General features: G+C 39.3%; 1 protein-coding gene across 3 annotated transcripts in view; it reads left to right on the plus strand.

Moving 5' to 3' along the window:
• sec24a (SEC24 homolog A, COPII coat complex component) overlaps positions 1-19887 on the plus strand; it is a 33496-nt gene that overhangs the window by 11809 nt on the left and 1800 nt on the right. The window contains exons 3-23 of one of the 3 annotated variants that reach the window (XM_026181649.1): positions 4536-4721; positions 4953-5030; positions 5531-5593; positions 6175-6338; positions 7694-7881; positions 8121-8223; positions 11614-11740; positions 11908-12017; positions 12360-12472; positions 13290-13408; positions 13739-13794; positions 14006-14212; positions 14671-14794; positions 15083-15241; positions 15768-15941; positions 16184-16294; positions 17833-18008; positions 18258-18395; positions 18562-18666; positions 19213-19305; positions 19442-19545. In XM_026181649.1, the coding sequence (XP_026037434.1) occupies positions 4536-4721; positions 4953-5030; positions 5531-5593; positions 6175-6338; positions 7694-7881; positions 8121-8223; positions 11614-11740; positions 11908-12017; positions 12360-12472; positions 13290-13408; positions 13739-13794; positions 14006-14212; positions 14671-14794; positions 15083-15241; positions 15768-15941; positions 16184-16294; positions 17833-18008; positions 18258-18395; positions 18562-18666; positions 19213-19305; positions 19442-19545 (2698 nt within the window). The remainder of the gene's footprint in view (positions 1-4535; positions 4722-4952; positions 5031-5530; positions 5594-6174; positions 6339-7693; positions 7882-8120; positions 8224-11613; positions 11741-11907; positions 12018-12359; positions 12473-13289; positions 13409-13738; positions 13795-14005; positions 14213-14670; positions 14795-15082; positions 15242-15767; positions 15942-16183; positions 16295-17832; positions 18009-18257; positions 18396-18561; positions 18667-19212; positions 19306-19441; positions 19546-19887) is intronic. The other 2 variants (XM_026181650.1, XM_026181651.1) reach the window with 2 other exon arrangements.

The raw sequence follows: 19887 nt of genomic DNA on the forward strand, positions 1-19887 counted from the left end.
ATTTAAAAAAAAAAAATATTTTGCAATATTCAGATTCTGTACATAAAGTTAAACTTTATCAATATTCATTTTATCTAATATCAAAGTCTCGCACTCAGTCTTTCTCTCATTTCAGTCAGTTTTATTGTTGACAAACTGAACGGTTTGTATTACAGTCTAGTCCAACTTAACTGAATGCAACCATCTGGTACAATTATAGCTATTCTGAACTAAGCAATTTATGAAAACTATGCAGCCCCTTCAGCAACTGAAGAATTTGAAAGTAAATTAAAACAAAATATAAATTTACATTAAATAAAAAAGTTTCAAACTTAATTAAAATAAAACATGTCTTAAATTAAAATAAGTAAACTGTCATGTTTATTGCTGCCAAAAAAAAAGTTAAACACATTTGGACAGTGAAGGAATGTCAGGATTCTTGCTCAGAAAAAGGATCAACATGCTCTGAGCAAAAAAACCTTTTTTGTAACAAAATATCGATTTTTGCTGTCCCTGTATCGATACATTATTAGCAAACAAAATATCACGATACTACACAGTATCTATTTTTTCCCCCACCCCTAATGTCACAGCATCTCAGTCAGATTTAGGTCAGGACTTTGACTAGGCCACTCTAAAGTCTTCATTTTGTTTTTCTTAAGTCATTCAGAAGTGGACTTGCTGGTGTGTTTTGGATCATTATTCTGCTGCAGAACCCGAGTGCACTTTAGTTTGAGATCACGAACAGATGGCTGGACATTCTCCTTCAGGATGCTTTAGTAGACAGCAGAAATCATGGTTCCATATACCACAGCAAGTCTTCCAGGTTCTGAGGCAGTAAAACAGCCCCAGACCATCCCACTACCACCACCATATTTTACCAGTGGTATGACAATTTTTGCCCAGTCTCTTCATTATTGTTGAATCATGATCTCTGGCCTCAACAGAGACACATGAAGCCTGTGATTCTTTAATGTTCTTCTGGGTTCTTTTGTGACCTCCTAGATGTGTTCTCTATGCTTTCTTGGATAATTTTGGTAGGCCGGCTGCTCCTGTGAAGCTTCACCAATCTTCCAAGTTTTCTCCATTTGTATATAATGGCTTCAATAGAGTCCCAAAGCCTTAGAAATGGCTTTGTAAACCTTTTCAGATTGGTAACTGTCAGTGACTTTTTCTCAGGTTCAGACCTTGGCATGATGTGTTGTTTTTGAGGTCTTTTAGCCTGCTTCACTTTGTCAGACAGGTTCTATTTAAGTGATTTCTTGTTTCAACAGGTCTGTCAGTAATCAGGCCTGAGTTTAGTGAAACTGAATTCAGCTTTCCAAAAAATGTGTTTAGTGACAGTTAATTTATGTTTAACAAGAGGAGAGATTACTTTTTCACCATCATCAGTGAAATCGTCATTTAAAAAAATGCTTTTTGTATTTACTCGGGTTATCTTCGTCCAATATTAAAATTTGTTTGATGATCTGAAACAAGTGTGACAAATGTGCAAAACACTCGGAAATCAGGAAGAGGGCAAACATTTTTTCACACCACTGTATGCACTGTTCAGTTGAATTCTGTGTACAACACTGAACTTCCAGAGGCCACTGCACTAACCCAATGCAATTTCATTTTAAAAAAAGATGTAATTACACAGTGGTGAGGCAACAATTCTTAGTTGTTGCAAATGAAACCATAATGATGCCCCCTGTCCTGGGGTCAAATCAGTAAATAGATGAATCATCCTGTCGGGTTTCACTGAAAGCACTGAACTTTAACCAATTATTATCATGCAATTATTGCTTATTTAATTACTTGAAAATATATACTGTAATGTGTGTTAATTTGGCACTGTTCCTTTCTGGTATCTTTTCTGTGGTGTGATTGCTTTAATTTCTCCCTGTCATTGTCTTCTTTCATTGATATGTGTTGGAGATATGCATATCTAGAATGCTGATATGTTGGAGCTGGACATTGCCCTCTGTTCCTACACTGAACATGTTGGCCTGCTGTGGCCTCTGGCTCCCTCCCAAGCACAGAAACTCATTTAGTCTGAATACAAAGTTCAAATACAAACCATATTGTTTCTTATACTGAATATAATTTAGCTTTTGGGACCACTTTTACTTTTTGGCACAGCCTCTGGTGATAATGATGAAAAATGAAAAATGCACAAATTAATGCTGTTGATATTAACCAGTTTCACTCATTTGTATCTCAAGGTTATTGGTTACATTTTAATTTCCTGTGAGGGTTAAGGGTAGCCTTCAGTTAGCTCACAGCGGTAACAAAAAACACTCATAAAGAGTCTTAGTAACAGGAAGTGGCTTTGTTACATGATTTAGCTTGACATAAATTGGTTGTGTAATATGTGACCACAGAGGCAAAGTGATTTCACAAAGCATTTCTGTAATTTAACCTAGATTTTTGTTTGTTTTAGTGCAGTACTTGCAGAGGTCAAACGGTTGCTTTGAGTCTTTAATTTTTCAGTCAACTTTGATTTAAAATTGCCCCATCAGAACTATGTGTTGATATCTTCTTCTTCTTGTTATTATTATTATTATTATTATTATTATTATTAGTGAAACATTTTCTGTAACATTGAAAACTGTAAAGGAAAGGTTTTTTTTGTTTTTTTTTTAAAGTTCTTTGTCTATTTATGCTTTTACTACATAAATCAGTTTTTGAATAAACTCTGTATGGGCACAAAGGGCATTTAGTTTAAGTGGTAAAAAAAATGCTTGTGATCATGAAATTGGGTTTTGTTCTGTTGAGTTGCTCCAGTCTGCAAAAGCATACTTGAAGCCATTTTATGTCTATATACATAATGAACCTGCCAAACTACATTTTAAAACTTCATTAAGGATGGATGTTATTAAGATTTTCTTCATATAGGTCAGGTCCTTTTTTGTTTTTGTGTTTTTGTTGTTGTTTTTTTGGGAAGAAAAGTAGGAGGACATAGGTTTCCAGCATCAGTGCAACTATTGTGTTATCTCCCACAGTGTGGAACAAAATCTTTGCTTTGCAGTGTGAACTGTTAGAAAACCACTGCAGTGTTAATAAAAGGAATTGAGATGATCAGGCATAAAATTCCAGTGGATTGGATTTGGTCCTAGCTATCAATGGAAACCTATACAGCCACTGATTGTGTGTGCAACCTATACAGCACATGCACACACAAATACATCCGCCTGACAGACAGTCTAAATCCTCCCCAGGCATCCCTAAAAAAGAAGTCTAAACAAATCCCCCCAAATCATTAAAGAGCACTGAATGTGACTGAATCACTAGACTGTAATTGGTCTGCAGTGCTTCTAAGCCCAGTTCTAACAGAAGGTGTGCCACTTTTTCTGTGAGGCGACAAAGACATCATGTTAGAGCTCTTAGCTGATCTTGAAACATCTATCCTTTTAACATCCGATGGCATGATTTGATGGTGCAGTTATTCTCATTAAACTAAATTACACATTTCTGACACACATCATAATTACTAATAACTTAATGTATTTAGTAATCTTTGTCGATGTCTTAATTCACTCTAATTTGGTGATACAGGTCTCTACTGCAGCGGTTTTAAAGTTTCAGATACCTGTCCAAGTCATAGACAAAATGATTAAATTCTCACTAGTCATTCTTCTGACTAAATATTTGCTCCTAATTTGTGTCTGTGAACCTTTATATTTTCTTAGTTCATTGCTGCAAACACCTGCTCTACAACAGTAAATATTACAAAAATTAAATAATAAGTGTTTAGGTGGATTGTTTTAGTTTGGAGTGTCTCATATTAATGCAAAAAAACAACAAAACAAACAAAAATTGTTTCGTCTTGGCCAGACCTGTTGTAAAGGAGGTAATGCTGTCTAGCAAATTGATGGTTTAACTTTAACTTTTAAGTTTAACTTAAGTAGGTAAAACGGGACTCTTTCTTCAAGACAGAAAGCAAATGTTGCCCACCCTTGGCATACAAGCTTAGGAAATTGCATAATTAACATAGTAAAAGAGTAAACATACTTGCTGTCTTCAGTCATCACTAAGTTCATCAAGAAGTGTTTGTTTGGGCACAGACAGTCCTGAACTAGCTGGTGTGTTAGTGCAGATGAATTCATTTGTGCTCTGAGGTTAACTTGCTGTAGGTTAGTAGCGCCACCAGCTGCTGTCACCACAGCCTGGAGCTTAGTGCGGTACAGTACACTCTGATGTCTTGTACATGATAGCATGTTGGAGTTGTTTTACATAGACTGCAACCTTGACATAATTTTAGAAGTGATAACTGAGCAGCTGAAAGCTGTAACATGATGTCAGCAGATTCACAGGGATGATAGAAGATGTTGCTAAAGTCCCGGCTGTGTGCCAGAGAAACAAGCTACACTGGTTTCTGATTAATTAGTCATTTATTAAAGAGAAGAAAAGATAAACATAGTCATTGATTCAAGCCTTTTAATTTTAAAGTTTTCCAGTTCTCGTGTCAAAGAAACCTCTCAAATTTTTCACATTTTGTATGCAAAGTAATTAGCTCATTATACACTGAATAGAGGAAATCATGACAAATTACAGTCTTTGTTTCTCTACAGGTGTGGCACCTCCACCAATGAATCCCATGGCGCCCCATACATACCAAGGCCAGTCAAACAGGCCTGCTTATGGGCCTCCACCTACAGGTCCAACACCTGCAGGCCCACCACCAACAATGAAACCCACATCGTTTCCCACTGGTCCTCCAGTGGCAAATGCCACACCACCACCACCTAAAGCAGATGGTATGTGTAATCTTTTTATAAGTTTTTTTTAAAACACAGAGCCCAGATTTCAGCACATTTGGAAACATTAGAATAATCATTAAACATTTTACTCCCACAGATGTGATAATCGTGATATTTAATGACTGCATATCCTTTGTATAAGCCAACGTGTTATTATCTCTCTATATATTTTTTTTCCTGATCACCTTCCATTGTTTCCCTCCCTCCGCTCCTTCCACTACATGCCAGCTCAGTGTGGGGGTGTTGTTAACAGCACTCTTTCCCCCACTAAGCCCGACAGCCAGGAGGGAGATATTGAATGTCCAGGTGTGGCAAAATCAGTTTTCAGCTCTTAGATGTTGTGTCAGTGCTGTGCTGCCAGTCCTGTCTCATCTGTACAGTTCTTGCTTGTATCTCTGGATGCACTATTGAGCATATACAGAGGTTTCATCTCATAGTCTTAAAGAATAATGGATATAAAATGAAAACTAATCTAGAGATATTGTAATGGCATTCATAGTAACTCTGTATCTTTTTAGTGCTAAACTGAGCATCCATGGAAACAATTATTTCTTGGTGGTGTGTTTTACCTTTTCAGTCATCTAGACTCACCATGTCTTCCATGTGGCTCAACTTCTAAATATTAAAATCACCAATGTAATAATACTTCCCATAAACATGTTTAGTGTCTCTTTAATTTGCGTCATCATTAGTATTGTCATTGTTTTGACCCTTTTTGTAGTTCATTTTGTTCCATCCCTGTTATTTGTGGTTGGCAAAGTGCCGCTTAAATTATTCATATCATGTCTGTGTTTGCTTTGAAACAGGAGCTGTGGCTGGCAATGGCCCGCAAGCAACAAACAGCTATAATCATCTTGACAACAAAATGGGTAAGGCGGTTTTCTGTGCACACACCAGTCACATTTGCAGCCTTTGCAAATGCCTGCCCTTGCATTTTTTGACGAATATGAGGCATTTCTACATTTTATTGTACAATCTTTAATTGTGTGATGTACGTCTTGAATCCCAACTGGATTCCCTTTTCAGTACAAATATCTAAATATTAACTGTCACAAATCCCACTGCGACTGTCAGCTCTGGTGAACAGTCTTTTATTTTCTGTTTTTCCCTTTGGTTCCATACCAGCAGGCGTCTCGGAATTTGTAATATACTTTTCATATCATCAGCAAATCCCATGAAAAGAACAAAATCCACAATAAACAACTTCTGCTAACAGCCATTGTTTGTGTAGACAAACATTAAGTAGCTTAAGCCTATAAAAACACATTCAAATCCTCATTACCACGAAACATTGCCACTGGGTTTTATTTAAGTTGGTGACTAATATGCCTTGCTGCTGTGTGTACCTGTCAGCCACAGAGCTTCCCATTTTTAGTGATGTCTGCTATTTGAGTTCTCATGTAAACCTTTGTAAGTGTAAATGTTTTTAATGTTACTGTTTCTTCCATAGCTGGCCCGACTCAGCCTGGACCACCCGGTCGGCACTTGGGCCACTACCCTTCGCTCCCTCCTGGGTACCAGAACACCTCAGCTCCCCACGCCACCCCTCCCATCCACCCTGCGATGCAAGCCGCCACGCAGCCTTACACTCAAGCACCTCAGCCATATCAGCAGGTGAGCCTAACGTCACAACCCAGTTCCACATAATTTTAGAACACTTTCAAGTCAAGTCAAGTATTTATTTATTGTCATTGTCAAAGAACAATGAAATTGCGTTTGGGGCTTCCGTACAACCCGTAAAAAAAACAAACAAATACCCCTTAAAACCCAAGTGTAAATATTTAACCCAGTGTGACTTCAGTGCAATGAGACAATCCTTAGCAACAACATGAGAACAAGACAGGTAATGTTCATAGGACATTCAGACAAAGACCTGAGAAACATGACAAAATGCAACAATGCAACCCGTTCAATATTATTGTACTGTGAGATATGATGGTTGTCTATTTAAGAAAGAGGGGGGGGGGAGAGAGAATAAAGTTATAATGCACCAATGCAAACCAGTTCAGTGCTATTAAGAAGTTGGATATGGTTATTGTCCGTGAGAGGGGGGCAGAGAGGGGAGGGGGGCAGAATTCAGGAGCCTCACAGCCTGTGGATACAGGCTGTTGGCCAGTCTGGATGTTCTGGCCTGTATAGACCTGTACCTTCTCCCTGAGGGCAGCAGGTGGAAAAGGTGGCGCGCAGGGTGATGTTGGTCCCGCAGGATACTGTGCACCCTCCTCAGACAGCGAGTGGGGAAGATATTACTAATCTCTGGCAGAATTGTTCCAATAATTCTGCCAGCTTCTTTCACCACCCGCTGGAGTGCTTGCTGGTCGGCCTTGGTGCAGCTGGGGAACCACACTAGAAATCCATGCGTCAGGACGCTGCTGATGGCACAGTTATAGAAGTTCAACATCAGAGGTCTGGGAATGTGTGCGCTCCGTAGTCTCCTCAGGTAGTAGAGGCGCTGTTGGGCCTTCCGTGCAACTAAGGTGATATGGTTGCCCCAGGACAGGTCCTCGGTCACAGTTACCCCCAAGAATTTAAAACTGCTCACCCTCTCCACCGCCTCACTGCCAATGAAGAGAGGCAGATGGTTGTTATGACTTTGCATACACAGTTTGTTTATTCGATTTTTCATTGACTTGCACATGAATGCAAAACACGTGCTGGTTATATGGAAAGGAGAATAACCAACACTGGGTTGCTTTTTTCACTGTTGCATAGGGTTGAACTGGTTATAGAACTGGAATGGCTAAACAAACTTAGGTGAATTATAGTAAAGGGCTTGTGAGGGAACAGTTTGCAACCAATATTTAAATCAATTTTAAATTAATTTTATTTCAAGATACGAATTTAGGAAAAAGCACTTGAACACGTGTGGACTTCAAAATTCTCACATTTATTGTGTCAAGTAAATATTATTAGACTATCAGGCTTAATGTATTTTTTGTTTGTTTGTTTGTTTGTTTTTTTTGTTTCAGCCACCTGGTGGCCCGGGGCCAGCTCAGCTAAGCCCATCATTAGCAGCCATGAGCCTCCAGTCCAGCACCCCAGAGGCCCTGAGAGTGGTCAACCTCCTGCAAGAGAGGAACCTGCTGCCACCGGCTCCAGTCCCTGCCCCGACTCCCTGCCTCACCCAGGACCTGCAGAAACTCAACTGCAGCCCAGAGTGAGTCATAATGAACTAATTTTCCGTGTTGTTGCATTTGTCTTTCATTGAATTGATTGTTTTTATCTCATACAGCTAGTAATACTGTAAATGATCTCTGTTTAGTTTTTATGTTTTTAAACTCAAAATTATAAATGGTTAAGAAATGCTTTGTTTAAAGTGGGACATCAATCATATCACTGTTTCGTGTTAAGTGCACACAGCCTAAACGCTGAATTTGCCACTCTGTGTGCTTCCAGAGTTTTTCGCTCTACACTGACCAGCATCCCTCAGACCCAGTCTCTGCTCAATAAAGCCAAGATGCCACTGGGCTTGCTGCTTCACCCATTCAAAGACCTCTCGGTAACGTGTCAATTTATTATTGAATGTTCATTCTAAGTTGTCAGTCAGTTTAACTGGGTCAGTTACTCCAACAGCTTCCACTGTGAACCTCAGCTGCAAGCCAGCAGGTTTTCAGCAACAAGTGCTGAGTCTATCTTTCGTTTATTTCAAAGCAGAGAACATTAATTACATGTCATACACATCACCACAATCCCAGCTGGAGATTTGTTACCCGGGGCCTATGTTTACTATCATTACCACTTTTATGATCAATCCTGAGTGTGAGGAGACAGCACTGATTTCTGTCCTCACATTTAAGTAGTTATACACATAATATTGGTGACACATAGGAGACAATTTAGTCACAAATGTGTGTAGTCATTATCATGTATCAACAATTAGAGGTGTAGGTTAATGGCTTTTAGACAGAGGGTGGCGAGGTATTTCTGTCTGTTTAGAAAAAAGGTCTGCTCTATGTGAAACGATACTGGGTTACACCCAAAGCTCAGATGTCTCCGTTTTCTCCCAGCATTCAAATGTCTTTCGAAGCAGTGACTTATTTTGGTTATTTACATGAATGCAGGGGTTGCAGTATTATGCATTTGCACATGTATTAATCATTTCACGCACTAACACTTTAAGACAAATTTCTCTCCATATATCGCTGTCATAGCTATGTCATATGGTGAGAATATTTATAGACTGTTTATGAATATAGGTTGCATGTCTTAACTTCTGTTTTTGTCTGTTTTTCTCTCATTTGAAGTGGATAAGAATTTGTCTTGATCTTAAACACTTCCATGCAGTTTTATGTCATCATTATCACTGGGTCAAACCTGGCAATTGGCACTTATCACACATTGACAAAAGACTAAATTATAAATAAGAGGATTGCATTGAATAAAATGTAGCGTTAGGATATTGACTCTTTCTGCTGCTTTAACTGCTGCATGTCTGGTTTGAATGATAAAAGTGCGGTAATGTCTCCCTTCAGTGGAACAGACTTTCCTCTTTACTTAGTGGCACACACATGCTTAACTCAGAGTGAATGAGTTTGTTCTGTGTCTTTCTGGAATAGGTGCCTCATTCCTCTGGCTTCTTCCTTAAACATATGCCTGTGACTTATAGTTCATTAAATGAATTCCCCACAGAAATCATATACCGTATTTCCCGGACTACAAAGCGCACCTGAATATTAGCCGCACAAGCTAAAATCAGGGGAAAATCCTGTTTTGTACATACATTAGCCGCACCTGACCAAAAGCCGCAGGTGTTTCAATGTTGACTCATCATATGTAAGAGAATATGCACAAAAGGAATTGTCAGGAAAGAGATGGCTGTTTGGAGACACACCCCTTTTATTAATATTTTGAAAAACAAGTTATGGGTACATATTTGCACATGTGCTGTGCTTCATAAATGAGTAACAAATGTAGTACATAACAATAACCTACAGCACACCAGAAAAATAGATTCGGACTACCTTTTAGGCTCAGGTGCAGTGACACGGCTTTAACAAGAAGAAAAGTCAGTCATTCACCACCATCTTCCTGCGCTCTAAAACCACCAAAGTCCTCTTCTCCAGTGTCGGAAACGAACAGGCTCAGGATGGCTTCGTCATCCACTCTCAGCTTCTTTCCTTCGTTGTCACTTTCAAAACCAAAGAAATCCTCATTGTCATTGTCAGTGTCGGAGTCGAACACCCTCTGAAGGGCCGTGGCGGTGTCCTCCTCTTCATCATGCAGCAGTCCAGCCCTTCGAAATCCGTTGGTGATCGTGGATGTTTTCACACTTTTCCACGCTGTCAGAATCCACCGGTGGAGTTGAGCACAACTTGCTTTTCGCAAGTTTATCGCCGCTCGTCATCCACGACTCCCGCTGAACGCATAGCGCTACTTTGAAGTTTGTTTTTCGCGCTACTTGTACGGCACTATGTTGCCTGGCGGATGGACATGTGACCAACATACCACTCTTGAACCCCGATCCTTCCGCCAGGCAACGTAGTGCCGTACAACAGCGGAACAAACAAAACAAATCGTCTTACGATATCACAAAAATCATGGACAATCTATCCGGTTGTTCAGTCTGACGTCACTAGCCGTGTCTGGGTCTAAACTCCGCTGCAGGTCCATATCAAACGATCACTATGGCATTACTGAGAGTTGAAAAACTGTCTAAAGTCTTTCATCTTTAATAAAATGATCAGTGTCTGCTCTACCAGGCGTAACAATTGAGTTTAACATCCAGGCATCCATGAAAACGGAATTTATGACATTTAACGGAGTTAGAAGTTAGCAGGGAGTTAGCTCGCTAGCTTCTATCTAAATACAATATAGCATGTCCTGACTGCGGGGTTTTGGAAACAAATTAAAACGTACAGCTCTGTTATCACTTCCAGCATAAATGAAGACAGAAAACTAAACAGCAGTGACGTTTGTAGGGTTACTGAAGTTGGGCTAGCTGGTATATAATGATGTGCTACGTGACCGCTAGCGACACAGGTATGTTAGCATAATATAAACAAGCTAACTTTTTTTCCACTGATAAAAGTTAACGTGAGTGTTCTCGGTGGTCAGAAACAAATGTAATCGCATGGCAGGATGCTGTAAAAGGACCAAACTTCAACCAGGAGAACAACTGAGATAATCCATCCACAATACGAGGTTAGTCATTCATATACTGCTGCATGGGCTGGGCTGTAGTTACATCCTAAGGTTTTAAAAACTGAGCTTAAATAAATGATTAGCGGTAATAAAAGCCGAGGGAGGTCAACAGTGATCACTGACTGTTTTAGGAGCTTTTTGAGATCAAATAGAAGAAAATACATAACATTAAACATGTTAACAACACAAAAGCCATATTAAACGCAGACAACTTTAGACCCGGAAGTAGGATTCGTGGCGTCATCACTGAACAACCGGATAGAAAAGCCGCACCTGACTAAAAGCCGCAGGGTTCAAAGCTTGTGCAAAAAGTAGCGGCTTATAGCCCGACCATTACGGTATATGTTACAGGAGCTAATTGTCTAATCTCATTAGTGGTGCTTTTAAAAATGAGGCATTCCCAGAGCCATTTTTAAACGTTTCATCCTCATATAACACCAACATATAACAGCTATATTATCTTTAAAAAGATGCATGAGCTGCATCAAATTTGTATTGGTTAAACAGTGTCTTCCTAACAGCTGTTTATTTCCCAGTAGGGTTTGACTTAATACACCCCTGGGCAAAATCTATCACAGTGACTACGTTTATGTTTCCCTGTTAATTGAGGACACAAATTCCAGAGACATTTCACAGCTTGGACAGCAACAAGAAACGTCTTTATTGAAATAAGCTGCATACCAGATAATGTTTGCCTTGAGGCTCTCATCTCACAGAAGTTGTTTCTCATCTGCTTTTATAAATACAGCAGCTTCCTGTTGTGACATCCAGCACGATTGTTAGGTGTCGGTTCTGCAGAACCTACATCAATCCCTTTGTCTCTTTCCTGGACCAGAGAAGGTGGAAGTGCAACCTTTGCTATCGGGTTAATGATGGTAAGTAACAGGAGGGGTTTTTTTTCCACCCACAGATTAAGTACAAAGAGAGAATAATGTCACCTACTTTGGAAAGAAGATTTTGTTAGTTTATGTGTTTTCACCTCAGGTAGAAGATCTGACTCAGTACTAAAATCTCACTGGAAGTTTTGTGTGTTTGTGTGTAGTTCCAGAGGAGTTCATGTACAACCCTGTCAGCAGATCATATGGAGAACCACACAAAAGACCTGAGGTCCAGAATGCCACCATTGAGTTCATTGCTCCTTCAGAATACATGGTAGGTGTTTAACATTGCATCTGTCACCAGTTAAATCCATGCTATTATAAAACTGGCATTTTCAGAGTGATGTAAAATTGAAGAATTATGATCTGAAAGCTGAGGGAGATTTCAAAGATGGTGGGAGAGGTGTAGCCTTCTGCAGGGAAAATACTTTCCAGGACTCTGTCTCAGGGCAAAGTCAGTTAGTGGTTACTTTAAGCTTTTAACTTGCTATTTTAACCTGCTAAATTAAATTCTGAGGGTTGGAAATTGTGCAGTCTTCTGTGTACATGATAGTAATTTTGTCTCTTTTTATTAACCCTGCTTTAACTAGCTTGTGTTTGCTCTGATTTTGTTCAGCTGAGGCCACCCCAGCCTGCTGTTTACCTCTTCGTTCTGGACGTTTCCCACAATGCAGTGGAGACAGGCTACCTAAATGTGTTCTGTCAGTCACTGCTGGACAACATCAGTTCGTATGTACAACCTTTAATTTTGATTCATTAGAGTCCTTTTGACAAAATAGCCTTTTAAACAGTAATTTTCCGTATTTAGTATAACATCAAGCATTTAGGCATGCAGCCTGCTTCTACAAACATTTGTGAAAAAATGGGTCGCTCTCAGGAGTTCCATGAATTCCAGCATGGTACTGTGATAGGATCCCACCTGTGCAACAATGAGGCTTATAGTGCACAGAGGTCGCCGACTTTCTCCAGTCATTCGCTACAAATCTCCAAACTTTATTTGAACTTTAGATTAGCTCAAGAACAGTTTGTAGAGAGCTTAATGGAATGGAAGAATGATCGAAAGTTCCCATAAATACACTGCTAAACCGTAAAGAAAGCCTTCCCAGAAGAGTTTAAGAGTTGTTATAGCTGCAAAGGGTGGGTTGACATCATATGAAAACCTATAGATTAGAATAAAATGTCACCCAAGTTCATATGCATGTGAAGGTACACGAGCGAATAATTTTGGCAACATAGTGTACCTTATTTTCTGTCATACACTGTTCTGGTGGACGATACTCATATTAAACATGTACAGTTAATATTTGCACATGAAGGTTGATCCCTTTTATATAGGACAAACTGGACCCCCTGGCAGGCTGACTCTGACCACCTGTCTACATATTTGATCAACAGATGGTTATTTTCTGTAATGTGCAGTAACACGATCCAACATAATATCTTAATGGAAGGATCTTAATTTGGGTCTTTGCTAACTTCGATGAAAATAGGTTATCCCTGACACATAAGGGCAAGCTTTACTGAAGTGTGTGTTTATGTGTCCTAGACTTCCTGGAGACTCACGGACTAAGGTAGGCTTCATCACCTTTGACAGCACCATCCACTTCTACAACCTCCAGGAAGGACTTTCCCAGCCTCAGATGCTAATCGTGTCTGACATAGAAGGTGAGACGCAGCTGACGGCAAAGGCCACACTTTCATTATCACAGTAACTTGACATCAGCTGTGTGCCCACTTGCTGCAGGAATCGAGAACCAGCAAACATATAAGGTCACAGACTTACTGGCTCACTAAACATGAATGCCATGTTGGTAAATTAGTACATTTATGTTTTTTCGCCTTTATTTTAAGCGAAACTTTGTAAAAACTGTTGCAATACATGCAGTGACTCTTATTTCTTAATGAAACCACTTTATGGTTGTTCGCCTGTTTGATTTATGGTTGTCATTACCTACTGTTATATTTGTTTAAATAAATACGTTTTGTTCTCTACAGATATCTTTTTACCAACACCAGACAGCCTTCTAGTAAACCTCAATGAAAGCAAAGAGGTCAGATATGCACATTTTGTTAAAGTCCTGTGTTGTTTAATTTATAAATGACTGTATTCTGAAACTGAGATTCAGTGTAACAGTTTACTATGTGTTTACATTATGTAGGAAGTAAAATTGATTGCTGCTTTATATTCATATCCGTTTTCTCTGATTAATAGCGATAACACGTCATAAAAATATGACTCATGTCCACCCATTTTCCTTTCAGCTTGTGCAGGATCTGTTGAAGAGCCTGCCAAATTTATTTGAGAAGACGATGGAGACGCAGTCCGCCCTGGGTTCAGCTCTGCAAGCAGCCTTTAAGTTGTTGTCCCCCACTGGAGGGCGCATGTCAGTGTTTCAAACGCAGCTGCCTAACCTCGGTGTTGGGGCACTGCAGTCGAGAGAGGACCCCAACCAGCGGGCATCTGCCAAGGTAATGAGAGAAGTGTGCTGAATGGTATACAGCGGGATTTAAATATAACCATTGTGTTATATGTAGACACCAGTTGCCATAACTATATTAAACAAAGTAAGTCTTAATGACTAGTGTTTCAAGTCAGTCATAGAACAAAAATGGACATGACGAATGTTTGACAGCTAGTTTTAAACTTTTCTAGTAAATGCAAAATAAAAGCATTTTTTTTTGGAATAAGATCAGATTTATTGTAGAAAAACTAACTTTTCAGAGACTGAGAGAGAGAGAAGATTTACCTTTTTATGTTTAGCGTTATTTGATTTTGGTGATCTTAAACCAGAGGGTTAAATCAGGATTAAAAAATGTCAGCTTTTCCACAAACTGTAAAAATTTGTTTTACTTTGGACGACTTTTGAGTTGTTGCTTTACATTTACACTTTATGTTCATGGCGCTATCTGATGTGCATTCCTTTCAGGATATCCAGCACTTAGCGCCGGCGACAGACTTCTACAAGAAGCTGGCTCTGGACTGTTCCAGCCAGCAGGTGGCTGTAGACCTGTTCCTGCTCAGTGCTCAGTACTGTGACCTGGCATCTCTTGGTAAATCTCACCTCAATGGACTGGAGGGGGACAATGGAGGGAAAAGATGGATGCAGTGGATCTTTTATTGTTTTTATCATGTTAACCTCTTGCTTAAAAATCCCCTCATATTCCTAGATTTTAAAACTCTTGAGTGGTAAAAACGTTAAGCACAAAAATATTTGTTGTTAATGGGAGGAAATCTGATTACAGAATCGATGCTATCAGATTTTATTTCTTCCCTAACGAGATGGAAATTGATAGAAATTCTTAACCAGTCCATTTCTGTGTGTTCTCTCTTTATTGCAGGATGCATATCCAGATATTCAGCAGGGAGCGTTTACTACTACCCATCCTACCACCACCAGCATAACCCAGCTCAGGTTGAGCGCTTCCAGAAGGATCTGAAGAGATATTTAACCAGGAAAATTGGCTTTGAGGCTGTCATGAGGATACGCTGCACCAAAGGTCTGTGGGCACAAAAGAGCTAAAGATGATTGAGTGTTGAATAGAAGTGAAGGTTACCGTTGCATGATGTTGTTTATAAACTTTGGAATTAGCAACTCTGCACTGATTTGGCATAAAATGTGGTCTATTCATCATCATCCAAGGCACAATTAGATAAACACACTTGTAATAGTAATAATAATACAAATAGTTTTGATTTTCACTCAAAAATAATTTTTAGAAATCCTGGTAATTGGTTCAAAACTTTTCCTTACAGCGATAAATTCCCAAATATGGTTTCAAGTTTCTCTTTACATGTTTGATTTATTGGTAAAAGTATTAGTAGTATATGCTTACTGTTGCTAACACCAAGGTCTTTGTAGCCCTGTATTTGCTCATCATGGAAATTGGACATAAAAGCTTAAACTCTGAGTCATTATAGAGAGGAAAACACATTTGGACTCATTCATGGTTTCTGTTTTTTGCTACCTTTTAAGATAATGCAGTCCAGTTTAATTGATTTTTATTTCTCTCTGTTCCTATGCAGGTCTGTCCATCCACACGTTCCACGGAAACTTCTTTGTGCGCTCCACAGATCTGTTGTCCCTCCCCAACGTCAACCCAGACGCCGGCTTCGCAGTTCAGATGTCCATCGAGGAAAACCTTGATGACATGCAGGTTGTCTCTTTCCAGGCTGCGCTGCTTTACACCTCCAGCAAAGGTACGCACATGCTCACTTAGACGAGCCTGTTGGGTTCCTTATCTTTTTGCAGAATAGTGTTGATAAATGGAAAAAAAAACATCCATGCAAATAGTGACTTATGAATATTATTATTATATAAGATGGAACTACTTAGTGTAATTTTATCGAATGAAAAGCAGATGTTATTATTTACACATTTTTATATGCAATAAATGGGTAGAACTAAAATATGTTTAAATAACATGAATGGTCCCTTACAGGAGAGAGGAGGATCCGCGTGCACACGTTGTGTCTCCCTGTGGTGAATTCTCTGTCGGATATCTTTGCTGGGGCTGATGTTCAAGCCATCACTGGGCTGTTGGCTTGCATGGGTACGTGCTAAACTGTTTTCTAAAATTTCACATGAGATAATAAAGTTTTACAATTATTTTGTTATTTTTTTTTAACCACTCATACTTAATTTTATTTGGTCAGTTTGCACATCTCTTTTGCATACTTAAGAGTTATTACCAGTTATGTTTGTTTTGAAACTTGTATATAATAATTGTAGGCAGAAATGTGAAAGTGAAGTAACAGTGTGAGAGCTTTGTCTTCACCAGTTGTAAATTTCTGGATACGTGATTGTGTGTTTGTAAAATCTGGATAAACTTGGATTTGTGGAAAGCATAACTAGGCGATTATTCTTCATTGTCACAGTTAATACTCTTTTAATTGGCTGGATCCTAAATCCTCACAGGGTTTTCATCGTCTTCGCTGTTATAAGCACTGACAGATGGTGATGAGTGGTGACAGCTGCGGTGTCCTAGCGACCATTCTATAACCGAGCATTCAAATCTGTGCTGGCTCATCTGATGTTAACTTGGAGAACAGATACTGATATTATGTTTCAGAAGAGTTTATTTCATTTTAATCTTATAACAATCAGGTGGAGCATGGCTGTTTTAGCACTGTGACTTCAAATGCATAGTAAGGCGCAGCCATGCCATGTGAATGATGATTATCAACTCACAACTGTAATATACACAAGGCTAATACTCAAAAAGATTTATAAACACTAATCCTAATGCTAAGCTCTGCTGGGAAATATAAGCATTTTTTACAGGTCATGTCACAAATGTTAACATCTCAAAGACGGACGTATTTTTTCATTTTAAATTCACAGAAAATTCATTTGGTAGTTAAATGTCCTACTGCATAAAATTGGGTCACTTAGCAGTGTTCAGCATGTTTTTCTTTCCACCCTCTGGGTAAGTAGATCAGACTTTTACTGGCCCACCAACACAACTGTCGCTTACCCACAAGAACCAATATAGCCACAGGCCTGCAGGTCATTCATTCTGTCAAACACAAATTTATTTAATTTCCTCAAACTGAATTCACATCATAGTCTCCATTGAAATGTTATTAGAAGAGCGTTACTATGAAGGAAAATAAGTTTTTGTAAAGTCACACATATTGTGAATTTTAACAGTAACAATTTTGCTGTTAGGTGAATTAGATTAGCAGATAAAATTTTAATGAATCTTTTTTTTTTTTTAGAAAGTTCATCTTTTAATCACACAAATATTTAGTTTACCATATTCTGGTAAAGAGAAGTATTATATTTCTGTTTCAGTTAAATTATTTAAGAAAGGTTCATAAAAGTCTGATTTTAAAAAAACATTGTCTTAAAAAGTGTAATTATTGAGGTCTTGATCACAGATTTTTTTTTTTTACGTTTTGAACATGGTCTAGGAACAGCGCCCCTTATATTACAATATCAGACCTAAAATGCATGATTGTCTCATAACTGGTGTGAGACTGGAGCCTCTTTTAAACTACTCTGGTAGTCGGTGTTGTTTGTAGAGACAGCCCTTCTATTTAATCCCACAAATATCTGCCTAAAAGTTCTTAATGTCCCTCTCCACAGCTGTTGACCGTTCGGTGACGGCAAGTCTGAGCGATGCAAGAGACGCAATGACCAACGCTGCTATCGACTCGCTGATGTCTTACCGGCAGTCTGTGTTGACAATCCAGCAGCCTGGCCTGCTGGTTCCGGCCTGCCTCAGACTCTTCCCGCTCTACATTCTTGCGCTGCTCAAACAGGTTGGCTGGTTTACACAACTGCTACACTGCCATTAATCTTTTCCACTGACTGATTTTCAACCTTTCCCTGTGCTTAAACGTACCTTTGTTTGGTGTAAAGATCGATCTACTATATCCTCTCTTTGCTAAATTCACTAATTTTTATGAACATTAACACTAACTGGCTCTACTTCCAGAGGCCTTTCTTGAATACGCCACCACTGAGTCGTCATTGAAGGTTTTTGGTGTGTTTATATGTGCGCTTTGCAGAAAGCCTTCAGGACAGGCACCAGCACCAGGCTGGATGACCGGGTGTTTGCCATGCTTCAGCTGAAGTACCAGCCACTGGCCTACGCCATGCTGATGATCCATCCTGCTCTGTACCGTGTCGACGACCTGACTGACGAGGTGAGGAGGATGAATTTAAGTTTCAAAGCCCTGTGTTTTATTTCTTTTTATGCGTAATGTGTAGTTTTAAGATTACATGACTGGACTAAAACCATTTTCGGAAGGATTTTATTTATTTTCAGCTTTTCTTCATTACTAAGTGATCTTTTCTTTTCTCCATCTTCAGGGAGCATTAAACATCAACGAGCGGACCATCCCTCAGCCCAGACTGCTGCAGCTGTCTGTGGAGAAGCTCAGCAGGGAGGGAGCTTTCCTCATGGATGCTGGAATTGTGCGTTTCAAGATGAGCTCTTAGAGCAAGCTAACAATTTTCAATGTCGGGCAAAATTACAGCTTGGCATTTCCCATCCTGAATGTCTCATTTAATTTATTTCCTACATTTTTCCTACTTATTTGCAGCAGTGCTAAAGATTCTTTAGATGGCCCTTTTTTCTGGCTTTTTAAAAGGTGCTAATATTGGCATAGTGAGAGAGATTGAGAGATTTCCTTTTCTGGAAAATGAGAAATCACTGAATTGTACATTTTGTATCACTAGTGCCTCTTCTCTGTGTGACTTATGCAAATGTGTAGCTCTGTGATGAAGCCTTACTCCAGCTTTCTCCATGACACTAATCATTCTCCCCCCACGCCTGATAATAACTTGTACACTCAACATTTTATGTAACCATGTAGCACAGTTCTAGATTAAAAACATCAGTTATGAGCTTTCCTGAGCTGTACTTAAAGGTGTTCAGCTCTTCAGTCACAGTTCTCAGTACTGTAATCTTCTTGCTCTTCAGTTAAAGATATTTAAATGAACCTCATTCTCTTCCCAAAGGTGATATACCTGTGGATTGGACGAAACTGCCACTCCAACTTCCTCACACAGGTCCTAGGAGTTCCAAACTACGCTGCTGTGCCTGATAATCTGGTAGGATTTCTTACTTTGGGTCAACTGCTCTATCTCTGTAACAAGACTTCTCAAAACATGCAGCCCAGCTACATTTCCATATGTTGACGCCTTCCCCTACTTGCTGATAACAAAAACTGTTGCTGTCCTCTCACAGTATTTGCTTCCGGAACTGGACACTGCAGAGTCTCAGAGAACCAGAGCTTTCATTGGTTGGCTGAGAGATCAGAGGCCATTTTTCCCCTCCCTGCATATCATCAGGTGGGACCTCACTGGGTATTAGAAAAGAATGAATTAAGTTGCAAAAGTAAAAAGTGTGCTCCCTGGTGGTCTAGCTAAGAACTGTTATAAACTACCGATACTTTTTGTAGTGCTGTCAGTTTTTCCCACACTCTTCCACAGGTAAAAGATCAAGATCAGTTTATAGCTTTATCTATATAACAGCTAAAATTTCACTATAGTAACTGTTTTTTATAGGGTGATGTGTTGACTTAATGTTTTCTCAGGGCATATAAGACTGTTTCAGACTTGATCTTTCAGAACCCAGCAAAACAAAAGGGTCTAAAAAATACAAGCCACCCTGTGCCTTTAGGATTATAGCAC

This window comes from Astatotilapia calliptera, chromosome 10 (assembly GCF_900246225.1).
Source record: "Astatotilapia calliptera chromosome 10, fAstCal1.2, whole genome shotgun sequence".
Lineage (NCBI taxonomy): Eukaryota > Metazoa > Chordata > Actinopteri > Cichliformes > Cichlidae > Astatotilapia > Astatotilapia calliptera.